This window comes from Suncus etruscus, chromosome 12 (assembly GCF_024139225.1).
Source record: "Suncus etruscus isolate mSunEtr1 chromosome 12, mSunEtr1.pri.cur, whole genome shotgun sequence".
NCBI classification, from domain to species: Eukaryota; Metazoa; Chordata; class Mammalia; order Eulipotyphla; family Soricidae; genus Suncus; species Suncus etruscus.
Window position 1 is genome coordinate 51,206,767 of NC_064859.1, and position 25,346 is coordinate 51,232,112.

The following is a 25,346-nucleotide window of genomic DNA, read 5'->3' on the forward strand; positions in this document are numbered from 1 at the left end:
TTGAGAAGCAACTAGGATTCTTGACTTATCCATCTGACCTACCCTACTCACTCTGAGCCATGCTAAATCTGCAACTTACCCGTAGTGACACCATGGCCAGGACCCCCTCGCACAAGCAGTGTCCTTGTCTTTAAAATGGGAAGAACAGTGCTAGCTCAGAGGATTGTGATGAGACCTGATAGAGGCCTTGATATGAAGCACCTGGCAGAGAACATGGCAAACAGCCCAATCTCAGTAAGTATCAGGGGCAGATACTGGCATATGGACTGCTAACATACTGGAAGAAGAGGTCAGAGAAAGAGAAAAGCCAACTGAACTCAGCTCAATTCATTTCTCAGAAGCTGATATGTGTCTATAAACAAGAATGACACTGGCTGGGAAGCAAGTATCTCGAGTCAATCTGACTCAACTGGTTTTCATGGTGCTGCAGATGCCTTTATGATACTGGATTGTGAAATAGCGAGTGACTCTCCCTTTAGAAACTCATAGAACTCTCTATAGAGCATGAGCTCTCTTCCCTGCTTCTGCCTTCCCTTGCCACGGTCTTATTACCTCCTTCACAGTATTGAAGACAGGTAAACCCAGATGTGTCTTTCCGCCTTTGCCTGGGCTGGTTCCTCCAACTAACTTGGTGCCATAGTCCAATGCTTGCTGGCTATGGAAGGTGCCCTGGGGAGAAAAAAAAAAAAGCACAAGACTCATGAGAAAAGGCAGATGGGGAAGCATAAAGACAAATTAATCTTCAGCAAAGTGAAAAAAGAAAGATTCCAGCCAGGTTATTTCCCAGAGTTTTGAGAATAACTCACACCCAACATTGTTAGCAACTTCCTAGACCTAGACTGAACCCTGGCTTTACAGACCTCTGCAAAGCCAATACAGCTAGTGTTTCAAAAAGGAGATGAGGGAAGAGGCTCCTTCTTTCAATAATTCCTGGTGCTCTCAGGCCCTCCTTTGTTAGGTGAAAATCCTGTATCAGTCCTTACAGTCACATAACCACTAATTTCTCATTCCACTCAGGCATCTGGCAAAATTAGAGCACTCATTACATTCAATTCTCCAACTACTCTGATTCTGCACCTGTTCAGACCAACAGAATCTGGAGAAAGATTGAAATCACACTAACTCACGTGCATTGAGGGACAGCTAACCCAAAGGAGTTCGCAGTACTAACATGTACAACATGTACGACATGTACAACATGTCGTATTCCCTTGGGCAGGCACTCTCTCTCCTTCTCAGTACACAGACCATTCAGCCATGTTAACCCCTCTCATGCAAGACGTTCTGTGCCTTATAGAATACTCAGGGGCAGCCTCTTCTTCTCATCAGATGCCAGTCCTGCCCCTCTGTCAGCTGAGGTGGTGCCAAAATGTGTTTGGGATCGCAGACTCTTGTCTGCAAGGTCTCTGGAGTTCCATTTCCCTAGCAACTCCTACTGTGCTTATCTTTCTCTCTCCTTAGTCTTCTCTGTCCCATCTAAATTACATCTAAATGACTGCCCTTAGTCACACACACACACACACACACACACACACACACACACACACACACACACACACCCAAGACCTCTATTTCCACATTCACTTCATGGTCATATTGTCAGCTGCTCACCTAACACTCCACCTCAAAAACCAGCAGGAAGCTCCTGCTGTGTCCCAAGCTCCTGATTACTGCCCTGCACAGCCTGTCCATCCTAAAAACCACTGTGCTCCTAATATGGTCAGACCAGGCAATCCTCCTTGATCTCCTCTTCTCTCTCTCAGCCTCTGCTGCCCTCCGTTCCCTTCACTGTGTGACTCATATCCCAGCTCTTGACTGCCACCCCTTACCCAACATCACCATCCACTGAGAGAATAGCTATTCTCCCTTTCAGGCTACTCTCAGCCCAGCAGCCAGCATGATCCTGTTCATACACAGGATCATTCACAGAGAAGATCGGGAGGTTTTCCAGGTCATTCAGTATAAGCCAAACTTCTGATACTACTCAACAGTTTGCAGTGTAGCTGCCACCCAGGCCAGAAGTCCTCACCTGCCTGATCTCATCCACTGCTCGCCCACCCTCCTTTCCATACTGACTTGGCAACTGCCACACACAACACATAACACACACCCCTCCCTCAGCCCTTTGCCTACACTATAATTCCCCTGGATGATGTATCTACTCAGTTAACTCCAATATGTGCTTCAAATCTGGACTCAAACTCGACTTCCCCCGACCACTGACAAATATCACTCTATTCCCATCCACTTTCACAAGACCAGGCACCTGCCCAGAGCTTTTACTAGTTTGTTCTTTTCATAGCATTTACTTGCATAACTTACTCATTAATTGGGCTGGTGTTTCTCTCCTCCCCTTTTACTGCCACTACAGTGTAATTCCATAAAGAAAATGATTTTTTTTTTACTTGGCTCCTAGAGAGATGACATCTAAGTCAACAGACAATAAAGTCTGTATTCAAGAAATGCATGGTTAAAGGTGAATGAATCGATATGTGTTCATTCTACAGGGACCTAAAAATGCTAGCCCAACTAGTCAAATTCTAGATAAAGGAATTAAAAATGGGAGCTATAAGGACTTCAAAAACTTTCTGGTTCAACTTCAATTTTCAAAATAGGAAACTCAAGGGGCAGGAAAGAGTACACAGGATGGAACGCTTGACTTGCATGTAGCTCACTCAGCAGACTCAGGTTTTGATCTACTTACCCACCCCTAATGGTTCTTATTTTGTTTCTTTGAGGGTTTAGTTATTTAATTTTTTTGGTGGTTTGTTTATTTTTCCTTTATTTAAGGACCATGGTTACATACATAATTGTAGTTGCGTTTCAGTCATTAAAAAAAAAAAAAAAAAACACCCCTGAGCCCTGTCTGAGCACAGAGCCAGGCATAAGCCAAAAAGAAAACACAAAACAAAATAGAAATTAGGTCCTGGGCATGTTAACTGACTTGTCTAAAATCAGGAACAAGCTACTACTCTCCACAGCAGCACTATTCAAGTATAATCTGCAGGTTCTTATTGCCAATCCAGTCAGTTAAACTTACACAAACACACAAAAACACCCCCTAAAAAGGACAAGAAAAATTTAACTTGATAAAAAAAAAATCAGTAAAAGTGATGTTCACAAATAACAGTGATGTCCACAAACTTTTTTTAAACAATAGGATACTGCTATGATTTAATTTATTTATGAAAGTATTAATCTGCATTCATTTAGAAATTAAAACTAGGGGCCAGAGAGATAGCACAGTGGTGAGGCATTTGCTTTGCATGCAGTGACCCGGGAGGGACCCGGTTTGATCCCCAGCATCCCATATGGTCCCCCAGCCTGCCTGCCAGGGGCAATTTCTGAATGCAGAGCCAGAAGTGGCCCCTGAGTGCTGCTGGGTATGGTCCAAAAACCAATCAATAAATCAAGTTAAAAATAAATAAATAAATAAATAAATAAATAAATAAATACAAGGGGCCCGGAGAGATAGCACAGCGGCGTTTGCCTTGCAAGCAGCCGATCCAGGACCAAAGGTGGTTGGTTCAAATCCCGGTGTCCCATATGGTCCCCGTGCCTGCCAGGAGCTATTTCTGAGCAAACAGCCAGGAGTAACCCCTGAGCACTGCCGGGTGTGGCCAAAAAACCAAAAACCAAAAACCAAAAATAAATAAATAAATAAATAAATAAATAAAAGAAATTAAAACTAAATACACAACTAAACTGATCTCTCACAGCAAAGTTAAAGAAGCAGTGACCTGTACTATTAGATAAATTCAACTGAATCAGTTTTTCAGTCCCAAAGTAGAGCTAAAGAGGAATAAAACTTTCTTTCATCTAACATTTTCTTTCCTTAGTTTTCCCATTAGATTATCCCATGCACAGTTAAAAAAGAAATAGGTTGGGGCCGGAGCAGTGGTGCAGTCATTAGGGCGTATGCCTTGCCTGTGCTAGCCTAGGACGAACCATGGTTCGATCCTCAGTGTCCTATATGGTCCCCCAAGCCAGGGGCAATTTCTGAGTGCATAGCCAAGAGTAACCCCTGAGCATCACCAGGTGTAGCCCACAAACCAAAAACAAACAAACAAACAAAAAGAAATAGGTTAGCATTGCAGAGAAGTCAGGAAAGGACAGGGCAATCTTCCTGTTGGAGACCTGCATTGTTGAAATCCACTCTGAAATCAAAATGCCATCATCTATATGTAGAATAAATAAGCACACACACAAATGCCAGACTGCATGCTATGTATGTAGGATTCATTTGAAGTTCATCCCAGGAAGCAACTTCTCAGGAAAGAGCTGGAAGTGGCCTCTGAGTACCACCCATCAGCTGTGGTACTCAAAAGAAAATAAAAGAATGACATAATTTTAAAACAATGTCTAAATGTTTTTTTAAGTTGTATTATTTAAGCATCATCCTCCATCCTAACTTCTTAGTCTATGGGTCTGGGCACATAACAAACTAAGGGGATAGCAAAAATATTGTTTTGACATATGATTTATTATCAGTAAATGTTTAATTTGGGTACCTATCCAAGCTGAAGTATTATTTAATAATTTACTTATTAAATTCAAATTGATTAAATTAAATCCAAATTAAATTCTATCTATCCCGGGCCACATAAAAACTTCTCAGGTACATGGGGCCAGCGAGGTGGCGCTAGAGGTAAGGTGTCTGCCTTGCAAGCTCTAGCCAAGGAAGGACCTCTGTTTGATCCCCTGGCATCCCATATGGTCCCCCCAAGCCAGGGGCAATTTCTGAGCGCTTAGCCAGGAGTAACCCCTGAGCATCAAATGGGTGTGGCCCGGAAAAAAAAAAAAAAAAAACTTCTCAGGTACAAAGGGACTGTGAAAGGGAAAAGTTTAAGAAGCCCATTGGAAGTTGGCACTGAGATTTGTCCTGCCAGAGTTTGTAAATGAAGTTTCTTATCAGCATACAGCCCTCTCCATTCATTGTTTATTGTTTATGCCAACTCCTTATAGTACAATATTGCTGAGTGGTAGGAGCAGACTCCACAATCACCAAGCCTAAAACACATGTCGATACTCCTGTTGTAGGTTACCAAAATACAGTACAACAGGTAGAAAAATAATCAGCCAGAAAAATGATCAATTTTGACGTTACAAAAAAAGATTCACACACTGATTTTATCTTGCTTGCACCTCCTTTGATAATAAAGAAAAAGAAACTTTGGATTAAGTAATAAGGGAATATTCTCTTCCATCTACCTTGACAGAACTGCAAGTCTGCAGGAGCGTTATATGAAAAGCACCCAAATGGTAGCTATTAAAATTTAAAATGATAAAATTAGGATCAAATCTTTGATGCCCAGTTTTACTTTTAGGCTTCTATTTAATAGACATACTTGTCTGTCGGCTATAAATCCGTGATACAAGTATTCCTGTAAAAATAAATATGTTTGTAAAAGCAAGAAAAATACCTAAAAGGATGCCAATCGGCTTAACAGAGAGGTTACAGAGAATTAAAATAGCAGATAGGAGCTGGCATCCTGCATGGTCTGCTGAGCGACACAAGGAATGACCCCTGAGTACCAAGCCAGGAAGAACCCCTGAGCACCACTAGGTGTGACCCCTGAGCCCCCCCAAAAAATGAGAGGTACTAGAGTGACAATACAGAAGTTAGGTCATTTGCCTTCATGCAACAGTTCCAGATTTGATCTCAGCACCCCCAAGCTCATCTTGAGTAATTCCTAAGCTCAGAGACAAGAGTGACCCCTGAGCACCGCCAGGTGTGACCCCAAGAATAAACAAACTTAGAAAGCAGAGAAAGGGAGGAGATCATACTGCATTTTATTGTGGAATCATAGGCTGATCCCTTCAGATTTAATAAAAATCCAATGATAAAGACAGGGGATAGGAAAAAAAAACATGAATATAAATGAATGAGAGCAAATTAAAATACTTCAGGCTATTCTGCCTTCAAAACTCCTTGAAAACCATTAAGCCATTGGCCCAGAGAGCCAGGATGTGTCACATTTAGGGGTTTCTTGCCAGGCACAGCTTAGCTTGGCCCGGGGGAGAAAGGCCTCCCATACTGAATGTAGATCTGTATTTAATTGTGTTTTGTGTTAATCTAAGCATAAAATTCTACTTTATCTAGCTTTTTTAAAAAAAAAATCATCTTTTCCATAAAGGAAAACCAGTGGTATTACAGATGTTGAGAGTAAGTGAGTTTCCAACATCATATGCTCACAAAGAGGAATTTTCAAGGTTAGTTTAAACACAATTTTCATCTCAAGGGTTGACAAACTGCATCTTATCTTCTGAGATTGGACCCCAAAGCAATAGTGTATACTTTCTACACATACCTTTTATAATACAAAAATCAGAAATTTTCATATAAAAATTATAAATTAAAAACATTATATAAATTATATTAAACATACTATGTTTTAAATTTATTACATAATATTACAATAGGTTCAGTTTCTTTGTATATCTACAAAAATATCTTGCTACACATACCTGCTTACCAGTAAAACCCTGGCAAATAACCTTCGTATTTTTGTCAACATACAGATGTTTTCGAGAAGCTGTATAGGAACAATGTCGAGCTCCATTTGGTTGCACTGAAAAACAAAAAAAAAATTTATATTACAAAACCACATGACAGCTTTCTATTTATCTAATTGCAAAAAAAAAAAGTCTCTAATGCAGGAACTATCTTGTGATTCTGATAACTTTACAAGTCACTTTTTCAATGAGACATGCAGACTATAAACATTTTTTTAAAAATCTATTCTCCTATTCTCCAGGATCCAGAACCAGTTTCACTGTATAAAGAAAACTAGCATTCAAAAACATGTAGATCAAGTTAAATCCAGATACAGGTGTTATTCCTACAAATAACATTTGCTAAGCAACCACCAGCTCTTCCCACTTCACTCAACTCTTTAAGCCAGTTTGGTATCTGTAAATAACAGGTGAGCTGCAACTAAGAGGCAAACTTTTTCACAACAAGTAAGAACTTTTTGCAACTCATTTTCCAATAGTGATAAACTTCTTAATTATGTGAAATTAAAGTTTTTCTATCAATCAAAAGTATGAAATATTCAATATACGGTGAGGCATTTCATTTCACTTTACCAGCATTTTAAACTGCCCTTTCATACTTAACATTAGGTTGGTCTGAGGCTGCCCCCCACCCCGTGGAAGAATTTCCCAGGGCCAATGGTTGATGCCGATACACTTTGGACCACATCCAGGGAATGTGGAGTCACTTTGTAGGTTTGTAGATTTGCTGGGAAGCCAAATCTTGCGATGGCCCCAGGGAACAGTTGAAAAGACCCTGGGGCATGAGCTTATCATTTTAATCCACTTGTCAGGACCCAGTCAAATCTTTTGATCTCCCTTAACCTCCATCTGCAAACAGAATGGCTGCCCACAGGGACACTGTGATACTGATCAAATACAGCAGTAAACAGGCTAAAAAAGTCTTCATTCCAAGTTCATAGCCCACATGGTCGCCAAGTATACCATTTTCAAGTATGACATGGCTACTTTATGTAAGCTAAAAATTATCAGTATTACCACTATTATCATTGGTATTGAATGAAAAGACCAGACTGCTCTGTGATATTCACTGTGCCAGGCTATCTATCAGGGGCTAGCAGTTCAGAGGTGAATAAGATGGATTCAGGCTCCATCCATATGAAACAGGCTGTCTGTGAGCCAGTTACAGCACCACCAGTGTTAGGGCCAGAAAGATAATATAGCAGGTAGAGCATTTGTCTGGCATGCAACTGACCTAGATTCAATTCCCTGTACCTCATATGATCCCCGAAGCCCTGACACACACACACACACACACACACACACACACACACACACACACACACACGTTTCTCAAAATGAGGAATGGGGCACTGAAATAATGCAAGGGGGTCCCTAGCCACCCTAAGTACAAATAGGGAGCACTTTCTTTTTATTTGATGAAAGAAGGTAATTTCCAAGAGGATTCTGAGTGATTGTTTTAATTTAAAAAATGGAAAGTGGGCTAAATAACTTAGAAAAATCTCTGCATTAAAAAAGGAACAGAAGTAAGAAGAGCAATAAAGGCTGCAAAGGGAAGAGTCTGAGGAATCTAAAAAAGATGCTGTAATAAATTTGGATCCATCAGTCACAGTGAGTTCTCTTTCCTAAAGAAAGCAGCCTCTGATCAGATGGCAGCAGACTTAAGGATGTAAACAATGGCCCAAGTTGCCTGCCCAGTAAGGGCACAGAGCACGGCCAGTCCAAGCAGTAACAGACTTCAAGCAAGAACCAAGGATTGTTCATGAAACATTCATCCTCCAAACTGCCTCTCAAAAGGTGTCCTTGTTTGTTATCTATTCATGGCTGTAGTAGTAGAGTTAAAAGCACAATCATTAAACAGAATTGCATCCTCAGCCAACAGACACTTTTTTTTTTTTATAGAACCTTACAATGCAGCGGACTAATTCAGCAGACTAGCCTTACCCCAAACCCATTCAAATGTAAAACTAGGGCCAGAGAAATATTATAGCAGGGGTGGTGAACACGCTGGAGCCGCATGCGACCGGCCAAAACGAATGCGGCTCTTTGCCTCTCATCATTATTTTGTATACTGTGGCTCTTTGCCAAGTTTAGATTTTGTTATGCTGCTTCTGGGGGACGGACGGGGATGGGACGGGGACGGGACCAGTGTGTCACATGCTGTGTCGCATCTTGCCGTTCGTTCTTAGTGTGGAGGACGCAGCACACCCTCACCATCACTGCAGGATTTTGACCCGCACTCAAAATGGCAAAATGCAATATGTGTTTAATATATTATTGTTCAAATTAGATGCTTTTGTGTGAGTGTTTGTCTGTTTTGGCAGGTGTGGTGTGGCTCTCTGACTCTCACAGTTTAAAATTTTGGCTCTTTGTGTCCAACTTGTTCGCCACCCCGAGTAAGTTACTTGCCTTGTATGTGGCCAACCCAGATTCAATCACTTATCTCTAAGGTCCTCCAAAAACCACTGAGCACAGAGCCAAGTGTGTGTTTATAGTACTGCCAGATGTACCACCCCCAAATAAGATAAAATAAAATAAAAATAAAATGCAAAATTATGTATTCAATATTTACTTTAAAATAAGGTTTATTGGGCCCAGAGAGATAGCACAGCAGCGTTTGCCTTGCAAGCAGCCGATCCAGGACCAAAGGTGCTTGGTTCGAATCCCGGTGTCCCATATGGTCCCCCGTGCCTGCCAGGAGCTATTTCTGAGCAGACAGCCAGGAGTAATCCCTGAGCACCACCGGGTGTGACCCAAAAAAAAACAAAAAATAAAAAAATAAGGTTTATTTGGAGCCGGGAAGGTGGCGCTGAAGGTAAGATGTCTGCTTTGCAAGCGCTAGCCAAGGAAGGACCGCGGTTCGATCCCCTGGCATCCCATATGGTCCCCCCAAGCCAGGAGCGATTTCTGAGCACATAGCCAGGAGTAACCCCTGAGCATCAAACGGGTGTGGCCCGAAAAACCAAAAATAATAATAATAATAATAATAATAATAATAAGGTTTATTTAACTATAAGTTACTTAATCAAGTCTAAAACACTGATTTTGAGAAGTCCCACTTACTAGTAAGACAAGACTCATTTATTTCAATAAACCATCAATTATATAGCACAACCCAATTTTAAAAATCCTTAATATTTAAAATGCACATAAACAATTACAAAATGTCTTATTTCCCCTACAGAGATCCTGATTTATAACTCTAAGGAAGAACAAGTTTCTCTAGGTGACAAAGATGCATGTAAGACTACTTTATGTTTCTAAAATAAAGACTTGGTTTTTCAAGGAAATAAGATATGAAACATCAATGTCCAGGGCTTCCTCTGCTAAACTACAACCAGGTGTTTTCAATCCCCAGCACCACATATAGTACCCAGCAACATCAGGAGTGCTCCCTGAGCACAGAGCCAGGAGTAAGCCCAGAGCACCCCTGGGCACAGCACGGCGCGCGAGCACACACACACACACACACACACAGACACACACACATTATTTTCATTTCTTTTAACTTCCCATTTCAATTGGATTCCCAGTCCACCCCCCACTTATTATATATATATATATATATATATATATATATATATATATATATATATATATGTGTGTGTATGTATATATATGTACACAGATACATATATACACACTGCACTACAAAACTGTGTTGAATCTATCTCCTGGGCAAAGATCTTTCTTTGCTCAGGTATTTCTAAATATTTGAGGCTGTCGCTCAATGCCAACAGGACTCTTGAAGGCGTCTAGAAGAGTTTGGGGTTTTGTTTTTTTCTCTAACACAAATCAATATTGCAACACTTATGACCTTTAACACAAATGAACCATCATAAACTGAAATGAAGAGAACACAGGGAACAACATTTCCCCCCCCCAAATTCTATAGTATATTCGTGCCTAAGTAATTTGTGATAGCCTTTAAAACAGTTCACCAGTCTCTGTTCCTTTGGATCAGTGGTCCTCAAACTATGGCCCTCGGGCCACATATTGTATTTGTATCTGTTTTGTTTCTTCATTGCAAAATAAGATATATGCAGTGTGCATAAGAATTCGTTCATAAGTTTTGTTTTTACTATAGTCAGACCCTCCAATGGTCTGAGGGATAGTGAACAGGCCCCCTGTTTAAAAAGTTTGAGGACCCCTGCTGAGTTTGGATAATCTTCCTTTCTTTCACCTCTCCTAGTACTTAGACACAAGAAGTCAATGGAGGCAGAGATTTTTAAAATCTCAGATGAGTAAAAGGAAAGGAGAAAAAAGGTTTATTAATCCATTTAGTCATCGTTTTTGTTTTTCTTTCTATTTGGGGGCACACTCAGCAGTGCTCAGGGTTTACTCCTAGTTCTTCCTGACAGTACTCAGCATCATATGGGATACCAGAGATGAAAACTGGGTCAGTCATATACAAAGGAAGTTCACTACCCACATTGTACTGTCTATCTCATCACAGTCCCATTTTTTTGTTTGTTTGTTTTTTTGGCCAACAACACCTCAATTGGCCTTTCAATCATACAATAAGACTCTCCTAAGTAAATTTTCTCTATTTGCCAAAGTCAGTTACTTGTTCCCATGCAATTTGGTATTATTTAGTAGCTTCTGAGCTCACTCATTAGACATTTAGAAGAAAATCTTCAAGAAATAATTACATTAAGGCCAATATTCAGAAAAGAAAATAAGAAGCAAAGCTGAAGAAGAAAAAACTATGTTCAGTTCAGATCGATTACAACCCAAGACTTCATAGAACTTGTTTCCCGTATTTTGTAATGAATCCAGATTAGCCTCTCTGTCAATTCTAGGATGCAGGCTTTGTTTCATTTGGCATCTGACAACTGGTGTGACACTTTTTTTTTTTTTTTTTACTAACAATCACCTGGAAACGAAAGCATAATAAAATCTTACAAGTATTATTGCCTCAAGCAATATGACATTATTTTTCAAGTAAGCTGAAACAAACTATGAACCTTAGAAAAGTATCCAAGGTTTATTATATAGATTAGTAAGCCAGACGTCAAGCCCTGAAGTAGCTGACTCCAAAGTCTCTCTACTAGCTACTCACAAACACAAAGACTTTGAACACAAGAATTTCGAACTGTCAGCGTTACTCAAAAGACTAGAACCTTGGGTAATAATTTTTTCAAGAACGGAAGGGTTTGCCTGCGCACGGTGTAGACATATTTAACCAACATATTTGCAACTTATATATGTTATATATTGCAACATATTTGCAACTTCATCCAAAGCGTCTCAGTATCTCTGGGCTCTGCCTATTCTGGGTACAGAACCCACCTACCTACTACTGCTCTACAATCTAGTTGTTCCTTAAGATTGGTCTAATCAGTCCAAAGGCCAGCTGTACCCCCACTTTCCTACTGAAACATTCTGCCCCTGCTTTTCTTCCCTCCTTGCTGAGTTTATCCTGGACCTGTCAAGATGCATGCCCATCACCCCCACAAATCTAGCAAAGCTCTCTCCAACCCGTGGAGGGAAGGAAGGCACCCCAGCTTGGGACTGGGTCTGTCCCAGAGGGCCCAGTTTAGCGATCTCGGGGCAGAGACGCTAGATCCGAAAGAAAAAAACAGAGCTGGAACTCGCGGACGACTAGAAAAGAGACAGCCGGCAGGACTCACGGAGGAGGAAGCGTGACAGGAGGCGCGCGACCGCGAGGCCGCTGCTGCAGGAGGCCATGGTCGTGGTGGCAGCTGCAGGGGCTGCGGTCATCCACCAATGACACTCCCAGGCCCCCGGGGGCTTTGCATGGCCGGTGCACCGAAGCGGGTGTCCAAAACAGTAGCCTGAATTATTTTTCTCTTGCTAGAGGCCTTTTCGTCAAAGAATGAAACAATAGGTCGATAAAGATGGAGAGATACTACTTTTAAAAAAATTAAGGAAAAGTGGATAATAATAACTAAGTAAATGTAGGTTCGATACAGCATTATTTATAAGGCAGCTTAAGGAGACACCCAAGCAAGGCTGTTCGGCGCATGGAGTTATGGGAAATGTAGTTTACAGCCTCATTGGTCGCTTACTTGAGAGCTGCCAGGAAAAGAAGTCCCTGGGAAAGGGCTATTTAATGCTGGAGGTAAGTGCGGCAAAGGTTGAAGAAGCAGTCAGTCGACGTGTAAAGAGCAGAGCATAACTTCCCGAATCTCGAGAGCAATTCTACCACCTGACCTTGCAAGGACTACAGATGTTAATTTTGAAGCTAAACTCAAAATGTAGCTAGTGTTCAAAGGGGAAGGATGAGACCTGAAGCTGCAAACACTACCTCACTGATTCTTCATTTGCTGAAATATGGTTATTTTAGATAAACCAGGTGTCTTGCAAAGTTTCACACTAAGAGAGACCCTTCCCTGGGATCATGTAGGACTAAATAAAGTGAAGAGTCAAATGTAGCTCTGTTTGAAAAAAATAATAACTAAAAGGATAAACAAAATATAAAATCATCCTCCTTGCTCCTTATATTCCTCATCGTTATCAAAATTATAGCTTAGTTTACTTAGTCATAATTTGCATCCGGCTGCATAGCATGAGATGGATTGTATCCAAATCTATTACCCAAGAGTTCCTCTCTGACCCAGATATTTCGGTTCCAGGTTGGACTTCACTGTACACAGAACCCCGCCCTCACTTAACTCAATCATATTCTTGCCTTTATTTAAATAGTATATCAGAATTTTCTAATTAGAGCCAGCATGAAAAATCACTTCAGGGGCCTGAGCTATATATATATAGCACAGCTTGTCTTCCACGCAGCTGAGCATGGTTTGATTCTCGACATCCCATATGGTCCCCCAAGCCAGGAGCAATTACTGAGCACATAGCTAGGAGTAACCCCTGAGCGTCACTGGTTGTGGCCCCAAAACAAAAACAAAAAAAGAGGTTTTGAAGTATTTATTAAGATGTGCAACTAAGTATGGATTAGGACATTTTTATTTAAAATGAAACATTACCTATAGTTTTTAGGGGGTGTAAGGGCTCAAATTCCAGGCAAATATGACATGCAAGGGACTAAATAAAGCCCTGTATTATCTCTCTGATCCCTTTATTTAAGTCAAAATTGTCTGTGGATTATCATCTACACACAATAACAGTTCAAATAAAAACAAACAATCCCTGTAAAACTAGAAATTCACAAGCCTGCATTGATACCGAAAATCTAACCTAAGAATACTCAAGAAAACTGGAAACTGGAAAGCAGTCCTGAACCTAGAGATTAATACCCATATCCCATTATATAAAAGAACTGAAAGAGACAAGACATGAGCTTAGAGCTGATTTTTGTTGTTGCTGTTGTTGTTGTTGTTGTTGTTGTTTAGTTTTTCCTACAAAAATGGAGGAGGTGGCACCTAGCCAGAGAGTACAAGACTGGGACCTTTACTGTTTGTCTGCCCCCTTTACCACCAGCCTGCAAACAAAGCTTCTAGACTCAGAGGCATGAGATGTACATGCTGGGCGCCTTCCCAGAGTCCTTTCAACCCAACAGCCCAAACCAAAAGCACGAGTCGCTGGGCTTGAGATGAAAGCTTGGATTTTCCTCACAATTTGGGTTGTGGGAAGGTACAGGCATGGTTGTAAAGTTGCATTGCACCCAAAGAGCCTAGCCTGGCTCCACCCCATAGCCTGAAAAGCAAACAGGCTTGGTGCAAAGGCTTATGGCCACCTCCATAAGAGGTGAAGATGAAATACTAAGTTTTTCCCAATAAATTTAGGAGGAGGCATTCATTGGGGGACCTGTGGTAAAGGGTTTTGCTAGGTGTCTCTCCCTTCACTCCTGCAAACAAAGCTTCCAGATTCAGAGCTACATATGCTACAGGATGCTGTGACCTAACAGCTCTTCCAACAAGATGCAAATCAAAGGCACAAGTCACAGTGCTGCAGTGATATTTTGGAGGAGCTGGAGATAAAAACTTTTATTCTCACCAAAAAAAAAAAAAGTGCAAAAATGCGAAAAATAAAATAGGGGGGGGATTTTAGATCTGAATCTTTGTTTTTTTTTTGTTTGTTTTTTTGTTTTTGTTTTTTGGGCCACACCTGGCGGTGCTCAGGGGTTACTCCTGGCTGTCTGCTCAGAAATAGCTCCTGGCAGACACAGGGGACCATATGGGACACCAGGATTTGAACCAACCACCTTAGGTCCTGGACCAGCTGCTTGCAAGGCAAACACCGCTGTCCTATCTCTCCGGGCCCAGATCTGAATCTTTTATGAGTGTCACTGAAATGCTTGAAATAAATGAGGATGAAGTTTAGCTGCTGGTCAAAGCTACTATTGCATTATCCATCTAATTCTACATGCTTCCAAAGCTTCTTTTCTACCTTTCCCTGCTACCTCTAGGTGCTTCTCAAATACATGGAACACCAACCCCCATGTTGTAATTGGCCTGAAGTAATATACCCTTACTTGCCCAGGCATATGATTTAGCTAGATCTTGCCACCAGTCTCTGCTCTCTTCTGTCTGGTCATAATTGATTATCTGAATACCTTTCTCTCTCAATTTACCAAATCCATAACTTGAGTTTCTCCTATTTATTCCCACTTCATGTGTGACAACTGTTGGAGTAAAGGAGAAATTAAAGTTAAAAAGGGGTAGCATGGATGGGATCCTAATCAAAGAAAAGATGCTAGATATTTCTTTTTCTCTTCCTGTCACCTCTCTTTCTCCTTTCTTTTCCTTCATCATCACTTCTCTCCATTTTACTCTCTTCCTCTTCCCTCTCTTCTCTCTCTTCTGTCATGTAGAAAAGATCTAAATGACAGGAATTGATTCACCTTTATCGTGGACTTCACAGAACCACAAGACAATATATTTATGTTCTTTAAGTTGGTATTTCTCAGCCAGGGGGCACATTATTCCCTGGAGGTCCCCAAGATATTTCAAATGGTCCACAGATAATAATCAATGTAAATGGAGAGTCATGGCATAAGACCGGGAAACAACCATTAGGACATAGTGGTCACAGCAAGGAAACAAAGTTGGAAGGAGTCATGTTTAGAAAAAGATCAAGAAGCACTGACGGGGCCGGGTAGGTGGCGCTGGAGGTAAGGTGTCTGCCTTGCAAGCGCTAGCCAAGGAAGGACCAGCGCTTCGATCCCCCGGCGTCCCATATGGTCCCCCCAAGCCAGGGGTGATTTCTGAGCACATAGCCAGGAGTAACCCCTGAGCGTCAAACGGGTGTGGCCCAAAAAAAAAAAAAAAAAAAAAAAAAAGAAGCACTGACATAAGGGATGCAAGAAGATGAAAGCACCTTCCTTCACATACTCCCAAACTTTTCTGGAAATTCTTACAACTTCTCATCTCCCTCTCATCTCCCTCCCTCCAAGTAGAGGAAGTTCGGGGAATAATTACTTATCTCAAATCTACTACTTCCTTAACCTAGGGATCCTTTCCTGGCCTTCAAGACATTTTGGTTCTAAAAGATATTATTTATGACATTCTTGAGGTTCTAAGGTAGTTTCTTTCCTGGAATAAATAAATTGATGAGAGAAAAAAGTATTGATCTTGGTAAGAAATCATTCAAATAAAAAGAAAATGTTGAAAGAAAATAAAAACCCAAGTTCATATTACGAAGTACCTTCTTGCTACAGCCTGGATCTTCCAAAGGATATGTGTGTGTGTGTGTGTGTGTGTGTGTGTGTGTGTGTGTGTGTGTGTGTGTGTGTGCGCGCATGCGTGCGCACGTTCCGTGCATGCACACACAGGCAGGCATTTGACTCTATCAGACTCTATCTATCTAATCTTCTCTGGTATCTTAGCTTGGACTTCCAGAACCAAGCTCAATAGTTCTGGAACAACAGAACTGTAACAAAAATTTTATTTTTTAATACTATATACATTTCAGGAATATAGCTCCACACCTCTGTAATTACCAACAAAGCTATTTGTTTCATTCCTGTTATCAAATTGTCCCCTAGATCAACCTTTGTCAAAGTTAAGATAAATTAAAGAATTTAAGTAAAGTTAAAGTGCCCCAGGGGGGGCTGTGGAAAAATGGGGAGGTTGGTGAAAGAACCTCAGGAGCAATTGGAGAAGCTTTCTCTGTTTTACTATTTTTTTAAGAAGCAGTAGACCAGATACATTTGAGAATCTCTGTCTCGTATGCCGTGCCTCTCCCTCACCCAGTAACTCTGTTTTTCAAAGCATCTATGAGTAATTTTTTTAATTTGTAATTTGTTGAGCTTGGTCATTTATATTCCACAGATGAAGAAAGCCACCAGATGCTTGTCTTTCACTTTCTAAGCAATTTCACTTCACCTAATCACCTCAATTACATCCACATTGTCACAAAACACAGCTTTTTAAATAGCTGAGCTGTACTCCATTGACTTTCTTTCCAAGTAGGTGTCCTCAGTGATATTTAATTAGTGCCTGCTTGCTCTCTCAGGGGCTATTTCCCTCACACACTTTATTCTATTGTGTTTTGAGGGTGTTTTGAACTACAGAACTGTATTTATCATAGCTCTAGAGCCTAATTTCTGTGTATTGCCACATGGACACACATAATTAAATATGAGACACCAAAATATTTAAAATTTGTTTTAAGATAAATGTATGATGTATTATCAGTAAATTAATTTTGTATATCTATGTTGTCTACCTGTATACCTAATATTACTTAAAAATATCTTGAACAAAAGGGGATATGAATGGGAAAAGCGTAAGAAAACCAGCACTAGAACCTGGGAAAACCAAGTTGCTAACAGGGTGAGGGGCCTTTTCTGGCTTTCTTCTCCTTATATTAACAAATAATAATAAAGGGACTGAACTAAGTGTCCAGGGTATCTTTTATGAGGAAATTAATTCTGTTGATGAGGCCCTTAGGCCCTATTACTTTTCTAGGGCCCACAGCTTAATACCATCACAACAAGAGTTAGGGTTTCAACATATGACTTCGTGATGGGGAGGCAAAATAAACATTCAGCTTGTGGCCTCCAGTCTCAGTGATACCAACTTCTTTCTCAGTAAAGAACTGCCTTCTTGGGGCTGGAGTAGTGGCGCAGCAGTAGGGCATTTGCCTTGCACATGCTAACCCTAGGACGGACCACACTTCGATAGTCCTATATGGTCCCCCAAGCCAGGAGCGATTTCTGAGTGCATAGCCAGAAGTAACCCCTGAGCATCACTGGGGGGTGACCCCAAAACCAAAAAAAAAAAAAAGAAAAAGAAAAAAAGAACGGCCTTCTTGTGGGGAAAATGGCCCTTTATAACCAAGAAAGACTGGGACTGCTAAGACAATTTAAACCCTCATACATCTATATAGTAATCCCTTCACAAAATAAATATGGAGACTGAGGAACTTGTATCTTTGGTCTTATTTATGAGGGATAGCACAATACTTAATAGTTGTAAGAAAGTGAGGAAAAAGGATGATTTATAAAAGATGAAGATTATTTTCATCTGAAGTGCAGTTTCAAAGAGAAGATTCACATAGCACAATTCCAAGAATTAGTTACCAATACTGGCTGATTTGAGCCAAGGTAAGCTCTCCTCTCTCCCCATACAAGAACTGACATTGCTAGTTTGGCTGCCTTTCCTAGGGAAAGACAAAAGACGTTCTGAAGGACACTCACAGGACCCTTGTCAAAGACTTGCAGTTCTAGAAAAGATTGATGTGCTACTCAGCCTTCTGAAGAGGAGGTTATCTCTGCATGTGATCACTTACAGAAAATGTCAAGAGCTTCAACCTCTCCTTTAGAAGAGATGATTTCCAGATATAATTTGTTCTGCATACTTAAGTCCCACATTGGTTCCTCTGGGGAAAAAAAAAACCTCCACTACTTTGTGCAAGAATGCCTCCAGGGACAAACTCCAATTGAAGCAGAAGGAAGAAAGTAATGTTGAGCATAGCAGGAGCCATCCAACCGCAATCTAGCCCCAGCATTAGTCTTGACCAAAGTTCTTTAGATTTGACTGAATTCAATGATATGGCCATGTCTCTGCATTTCCCATGGATCACAGGTTAAAGGGAGAAGCCCTAGGAGGAGCATTATTTTGGTCGAAGAAGTTTTTCACATCATAAAAATTCTAGAAAGAGCTGATTATAGGGATAGGGATTGAGCCAGATAAAGAGGAGACATCTTGTCCTTCATTGAAGGTACATATGACTGGCCCATCACAGTATTTACCACTTTTTACCAGTTGTCTCTTCCAGGTTAAAGTGATGAGAAATCAATGGTTATTACCCAGAAAAACTGTAAAGAAGACAGCATGGTATCTATACCTCTCCCATTCATCGACCTTTCTTTTATCTCTGAAATATAACTAGGTTCTTTTTCCCTAGAGAGTCAGCACTCTCTTGAAGCCATAGTCTGCGCACTCCCACACAGCTCAAAAATGGCAGACCTTTGCCCTCTTTCTCAGGGCAATGCTTTCCCCCCAGAGATTAGAAACTCTGACCCAGAGTACAGTTTTGAACAGATCTCTCTCTCTCTCTCCTCTCTCTCCTCTGTCTCCTCTCTCTCTCCTCTCTCTCTCTCTCTCCTCACGTATCTCTCTTCTCTCTTTCTTCCTCTCCTCTCATTCACACACATACGTATGTGATTTGAGTTTTCTAGCAACATATAAAAGCCAAAGATACTAGGAAAAAAAATTCCCTGAGATCTTCAGTGTAGCTGAGAATACTGTGACTTTTTGTCCCACTCCACAACATGGTGAATCAAATTAAAAAGAGGGTTCCAAGAATTATGACTGAAAGTAGAGGATAAAAGAGCATTCTTGGGAAAGTGAAGAACAAACTTCAAAGTATCAGAGAATGATTGTGAGTCTTGAAAGCAGAATATTCCACCAAAACAATTCCAAAGGCCACTAGAATACAGGGTGATTCTGGTAAAAATTATAGTTCACCTGTGTTCAGTATTTCCATGGGGTGAGCAATGAGAATTGCCTTTTCGATCTGAACTATATATACCTGTGAAATTCATGAGAATTGTAGCCTTTGGAGCACAATACCACCTGACGTGAAAAGATGTGATGCAGGGGCTGGAACAATAGCACAGTGGTAGGGCATTTGCCTTGCACGGGGGTGACCCAGGACAGACCTCAGTTCTATCCCCAAAATCCCATATGGTCCCCCAAGCCAGGAGCTATTTCTGAGTGAATAGCCAAGAGTAACTCCTGAGCATCACCAGGTGTGGCCCAAAATAACAAAACAAAACAAAACAAAAAGATGTGCTGCAAAAGGAAGTATGTTTCTTTAGTGCTATACCAAGAAGTGTCTAAAACAAACACTAAAATGGTATTTCATTCTCTCAGATGAATGGTTTCATAGTTAAAAAAGTTATATACTTGTTCATAATAAGAATTAGATATATTTTCTGCTTTAGGAGTAATACTTTGCAATGTCTTTCAAGGGTTGCTCAAGAGACTCTACAGTTTGGAAAAAATATAGTTTTTATATTTTGTAGAGGAAATTATGTAATTGGATTCCAAATTTTGTGAATATTCATGTTAATTTATAATCCCTATCTGTTAAAGGTGAACTTTTTTTTCTAACCTACAGAAAATTTAGATGCAAAGTTTTTGGTCTTATTGCCCTGTTTTAGAGGTTTATTTCTCTTGGAAATCCCTGTACTTCTGTTTCTTTACTTATAAAAAGAAGGACCAGAGCAATAGTACAGTGAGTACTATTTGCCTTGCATGCAGCCAATCTGGGTTTGATTGAGTCTGCTAGGAGTAATTCCTGAGTGCAGAGCCAGGAGTAACCCCTGAGCACGTTGGCTGTGACCCACAAAAAAATTAAAAAATAAAAATAAAAAAGGGGAGAATAGTATTGCTTATCTCAACAAGAGCATAATATGAATTAAATGAGACAATCCATACAATAAGTAATAAATATTGCTTATAATTATTACAGGCTCATTTTAACAAAAACTCAGGGCATGTCTTCAGACATAGGTCAAACAAGTGTGTGGGTTTCCAGATTTATAGTTTCACAATTCCAACCAAATCTTTCAGGACTATGTTTCTGCCCTTATTATTTTTGCAAGGACTTTGGGGATAATTAAATAGGGAAGACTAAAGAGCAGTTACACATGAGGTGCCAGTGGCACAAGGAACAGTAGGTGGCAGGCACACCAAGCAGAAACAATAGCACAGGAGTGATTCTAGGCCCAGGAATCTGTGTCCTGATCTTTATGCATCTCTGCAAAGTCCTACTTTATTACTTTAGACTAAAGATTCTCAACTTCTTTTTTGGGGGGAGGCGGGAAGAGACAGGATTTTAACTGAAGAATACAAGTGAAATTCCCCTTTGCTTGTTTACTCAATGCTGATGTGTGAGGAACACAGATCACAAGCATGTGAAACAAGACAGTGGATCTCACTGTCAGCCAATCCAGTGGTCACATATCTGCCCCAACACTCACCACATTGTCACCTAGGAAAATCAGCTAATCTCTCCAAACTTCAGTTTGCTGATTCATATTTAAAGAACTCAAGAAGAAACGTGTATGATTGGCTTTGTTGCTCATCTGCAGAAACAGCGAGATAAGACATTTAGTCCTGCCTCCCTATTTTTTCTCTTGATCGTCAAGACAATGTTACAGCAACACTTAACCCAGTAGTCTCTGTTGTTCCACCAGAGAAACTTTGCACAGGCTCAGACTGTGGAAGACCTTGTCAAAGGCAGCATTGCTGGGACCTCTCCCACTGAACAGTGCCATGTTGACCTTGGGGTATCAGTTCAAGCCTTGCCCAGTTATATGTTATCTTGCAAATCCATCATCCTTCATTTCTGGTGACCTTTTTCTCCTCAAACAACTACAACCCCTCTTCTATACCTGCCTCTGAAAGTGGTGACCTTTGGGCCCAGTGAGCCCAGCCTTCTTTGTTTTGTTTTGTTTTGTTTTGTTTTGTTTTTTGAGGGTCATATCCGGCAGCGCTCAGGGGTTACTCCTGGCTCTACACTCAGAAATTGCACCTGGCAGGCTTGGGGGACCATATGGGATGCTAGTATTTGAACCACCATCCTTCTGCATGCAAGGCAAATGCCCTACCTCCATGCTATCTCTCTTCCCTGAGCCCAGCCTTCTTATCTAAAGGAAGCTTAGAAGGTCTCAGGTGACTCCAGACCAATTCTTATGTCCTTGTATCATGACATAAGTGGCAGTTAGTTTTTCTGAAGAGGAATCTCTGGGGTGAGTACCCTTTGTATGGTCTACATAAAGCTACACATGTTTTATACTTAGATATAAAATATGTATTTTAACAATTATCTCACAAAATTATTATGGGAGCAGCATAGACAGAAAGTACAGGGCACTTGTACTTTCCCAGCAGATGGAAGGTCTTTAAGAAATATTAGTCCATCTTCTTTTCAATTCATTTATTTTTATGGTAGGGTTGAAATAATATGTAAGTACAACTTCTAGGTAAAATAGATGACTGAAAGTTCTGAATTTTCCTAAAAGTGAAATGAAACCAGCCCAGAAAGTTAAAATATTAAAAAGCTGAATATTCTGTTTATGACTGAAACCCAACTACAAACGTGTTTGTAATCATGGTGCTTAAATATTTACAATTAAAAAAGACAATATAAATTGTATTTAGATTAAATTATTTAAGCAAAAATAAAAATAGAAAAATTAAAAAAACAGAAGTTGAGTACCTTGGGGACAAAGTGATAGAACACTGGAGGGGGTTTGCCCTACACGTGGCTGTTGTGGGTTCAATTCTTGGCATTCCTGATGTCCCCCAAACCTGTCAGGAGTGAGTCCTAAGTGAAGAGCCAGGAGTAACAGTTGAGCACTGCCAGATGTGGCCCAGAAACAAGAGAGAGAAGAAAAAAGTCCAATACAATCAGTTCTTTTTACTTTTTGGGGGGAGGGGGGACACACCTGGTGATGCTCAGCGCTCAAGGTTTACTCCTGACTATGTGCTCAGAAATTGCTCCTGGCTTGGGGACCACATGGGACACCAGGGGATCGAACTGCAGTCTGTCCTATGCTAGCCCCGGCAAGGCAGACACCTTACTGTTCCACGCCACCACTCCAGCCCCACCATCAGTTCTTTTTTTTTATAAAAACGATGGATAGAGAAAGAGTGAATGTGTGTGTTTGTGGGTGGATGAGAGAGAGAGAGAGAGAGAGAGAGAGAGAGAGAGAGAGCACTTTACCCTCCAGAGAAATCAAAACCAGTTATCTTCCTAGTCAGCCTAGAGGATCTGTCCAGTCCAATCATTCTCACGCACAACAGGCAGCATCCACGTATACACAATTCACAACTCTATTTTCTCCGCTTCAATAAGCAACTCCTCAGGGTAGACTTGAATGTCACGGATCACATCCTGGCAGAAGTAGCTCAGAATGACACTTTAGGTTCTGCAGCCAATGTTTTTATCATAAGAGGCAATCCTAGTGTGGTTTCCTGGAATATGGCTTCAGGGAACAGTATTCATTTTTTTAAGTTTCCACCTGTCAAACTGCTCCATTACAGATAAGTCTGGCTGAGGATGTGGCTTAGGAATAGAGCCCTTGCCTTGAATGTGTGAGATCCTGAAATCAATCCCAGACAGCTAAAAAAAAAAAGAACATATTATAATAAATATCCCTATTATAAATACACACATCACACAGATACATAATCAATTGAAAAAAGATCAGGTCTGGCTTATCATTTTTTGAGGGGGGTGGTGACACCTGGTGATGTTCAGGGATTACTTTAGGCTCTGCTACAGGAATTACTCCTGGAGTACATTAGTCTTTCAGTGACTGACAAGGGCCATCATCTATATTTCCTGAGAACACCCAAAAGGCACCTTGTATAACAGAGCAAGAATAGAAATTTAAACTACCTACTCACCTGAGTTTTGTTGACAAGAAGTGAGGTTTGGACCTTGGTGTGTGTGTGTGTGTGTGTGTGTGTGTGTGTCTGTGTGTGTGTGTGTGTGTGTGTGTGTGCGCATGTATGTGTGTTCTATAAGTAAGAGTCATATACAACAAATTTATTTTTCACAGTTCTGAAGATTGAAAGTTCCAAGAACAAAAGTGGTGGGGCCCCATTTCTTATTCAAGTCAGATACAATTCCATGTTTGTAAAAGGTGGGGCTGAACTGATAGTATAGTGTATAAAGTGTTTGCCTTGTACATGTTTAACCAGTCCATTGCAGATACCATATATGTCCCCCTACATCTCTGCCAGGATTGATGCTTAAACACAGAGCCAGGAGTAGTCCTGCCAGGTGTGCCAGGTGTGGCAGGAGCACTGCCACTTGTGGCCCACCCTCCTCAAAGGACCCAAATGCATTCTGAGACTACTAGCAGGAAACAAACGTTATGTGGTATAAAAATAAAAGTTCTAGGAAAATATTGGATGTTCATTAAGCCCATTTCTTCCTCAGTTCATGTGGCTACCTCTCCTGAGCTTCACTTCATCTGCTAACTGCCTGCTAGTCTGTGGTTCCTTCCATCTCATGCTGTCAGTGGTCACTTCACTTGCTGCCACATTGATAGTGCAAGGAAAGGGGAGTGCCAAAACACACTGTTATGGTCCAAACTTAATTTGCCTTATTGTGTTAGTTGGAAAAAGTCAGCAGAGGAGTCCCCAAAAGAGACTCTCTCAAGTAGTTAAATTATCTTGTCTGCTGGTTAATAACTATTGACTAATTGACTGACTTCCTTCATGGCCCAGGCAGAGGTGGTTCTCTTCCAGATTCGTATGGCTGTTTGCCTTTCTCAGAGAGAGAAGAGAGTTTTCACAGAGGACATGAGTCCAAGTGCCAAGGCAAGTCTCTTCTCTAAAACTGCAGTGTTCCCTGGACATTATGGTAGAGAAGGAATTTAGTGATTAGAACCAATCAATCACTTGTTTCTTCAACAAAGGTTTACTCAGCAATGCCTAGACAATGCCTAGGTATCTGGGCCAGTGCTCCATGGAAAGCTACAATGGGGAGCAAAGCATTCTAAAACCCAAAGAAATAAGTTCTTCTCCAGGGAAAGAAAGGGAGCCAATAAGAAATAGTGCATAGCAGTAGGGCATTTGCCTTTCACACAGCTGACCCAGGTCTTGACCATAGTTTGATATCCCCCCCCCCCCCCCGCGTCCCACATGGTCCTCCATGCCAGGAGTATTTCTGAGTACATAGCCAGGAGTAACCCCTGAGCATCACTGAGTGTGGCCCAAAAAAGTCAGAAAAAAAAAGAAAGAAAGAAATAGTGCAGTCAAAGATCTTACCATTCCTTCACTTCACATAAATTTATTTCTCTAAGTTATTTATCTGCCATATGTATAAATATGTAAATGAGCTGGAGATGTGATTTAAATGGTAAGCACATACCTAGCACATGTGAGCATGCTGGATTTGATTCCCAACCCCTTTCAGGACCCTAGGTAGGCCTCAGTATGTAACCAAGAACAAAAGATAGTAGCTACATTCTGGGTATCAGAAGATCTGGGATTTGGTTATTAGTTAAGCTTTTAAATGTACACATTACTTCTGTAATCACTTCAAGTCAAATTTTTTGTCCCTTCTATTGTCCAGAAGTATTTTGAGAATTAAGTATGGTATTGAAATTTCACTGGACAATAACCAAAAGTACTATGAAAATGTTGGACATTATATTGTCTGAAAGTCTCCATTTTAGGCACATTAATAAATACTGGTATACAAATATTAAGGAACTGCGCTGGAAAATAAAATCTCTGAAGATCTGAGGAAATACAACTTATCCCTGAAAGTTAAAGCATTGTTATTCACGAGCGATGTTATTCATGCCTCATAATCACATCTCATGTTGTGGCTCTGGATGACAAATAGTAATTCCTACAAAGCCAATGAACCTTCCCCCATAATTTTGGCACAAAGACTCGTTCCAAATTTATTTTCTACATTAA

General features: G+C 40.7%; 1 protein-coding gene across 1 annotated transcript in view; it reads right to left on the bottom strand.

Moving 5' to 3' along the window:
• Positions 1 to 12,252, bottom strand: part of SUCLG1 (succinate-CoA ligase GDP/ADP-forming subunit alpha) — a 30,193-nt gene extending 17,941 nt beyond the window's left edge. Inside the window, exons 1-3 of the mRNA XM_049784938.1 lie at positions 12,150 to 12,252; positions 6,469 to 6,572; positions 553 to 669 (exon numbers count right to left, since the gene is read on the bottom strand). Coding sequence (XP_049640895.1) covers positions 553 to 669; positions 6,469 to 6,572; positions 12,150 to 12,240 — 312 coding nt within the window. The 5' untranslated portion in view covers positions 12,241 to 12,252. The remainder of the gene's footprint in view (positions 1 to 552; positions 670 to 6,468; positions 6,573 to 12,149) is intronic.
• Positions 12,253 to 25,346: the final 13,094 nt, after the last annotated feature.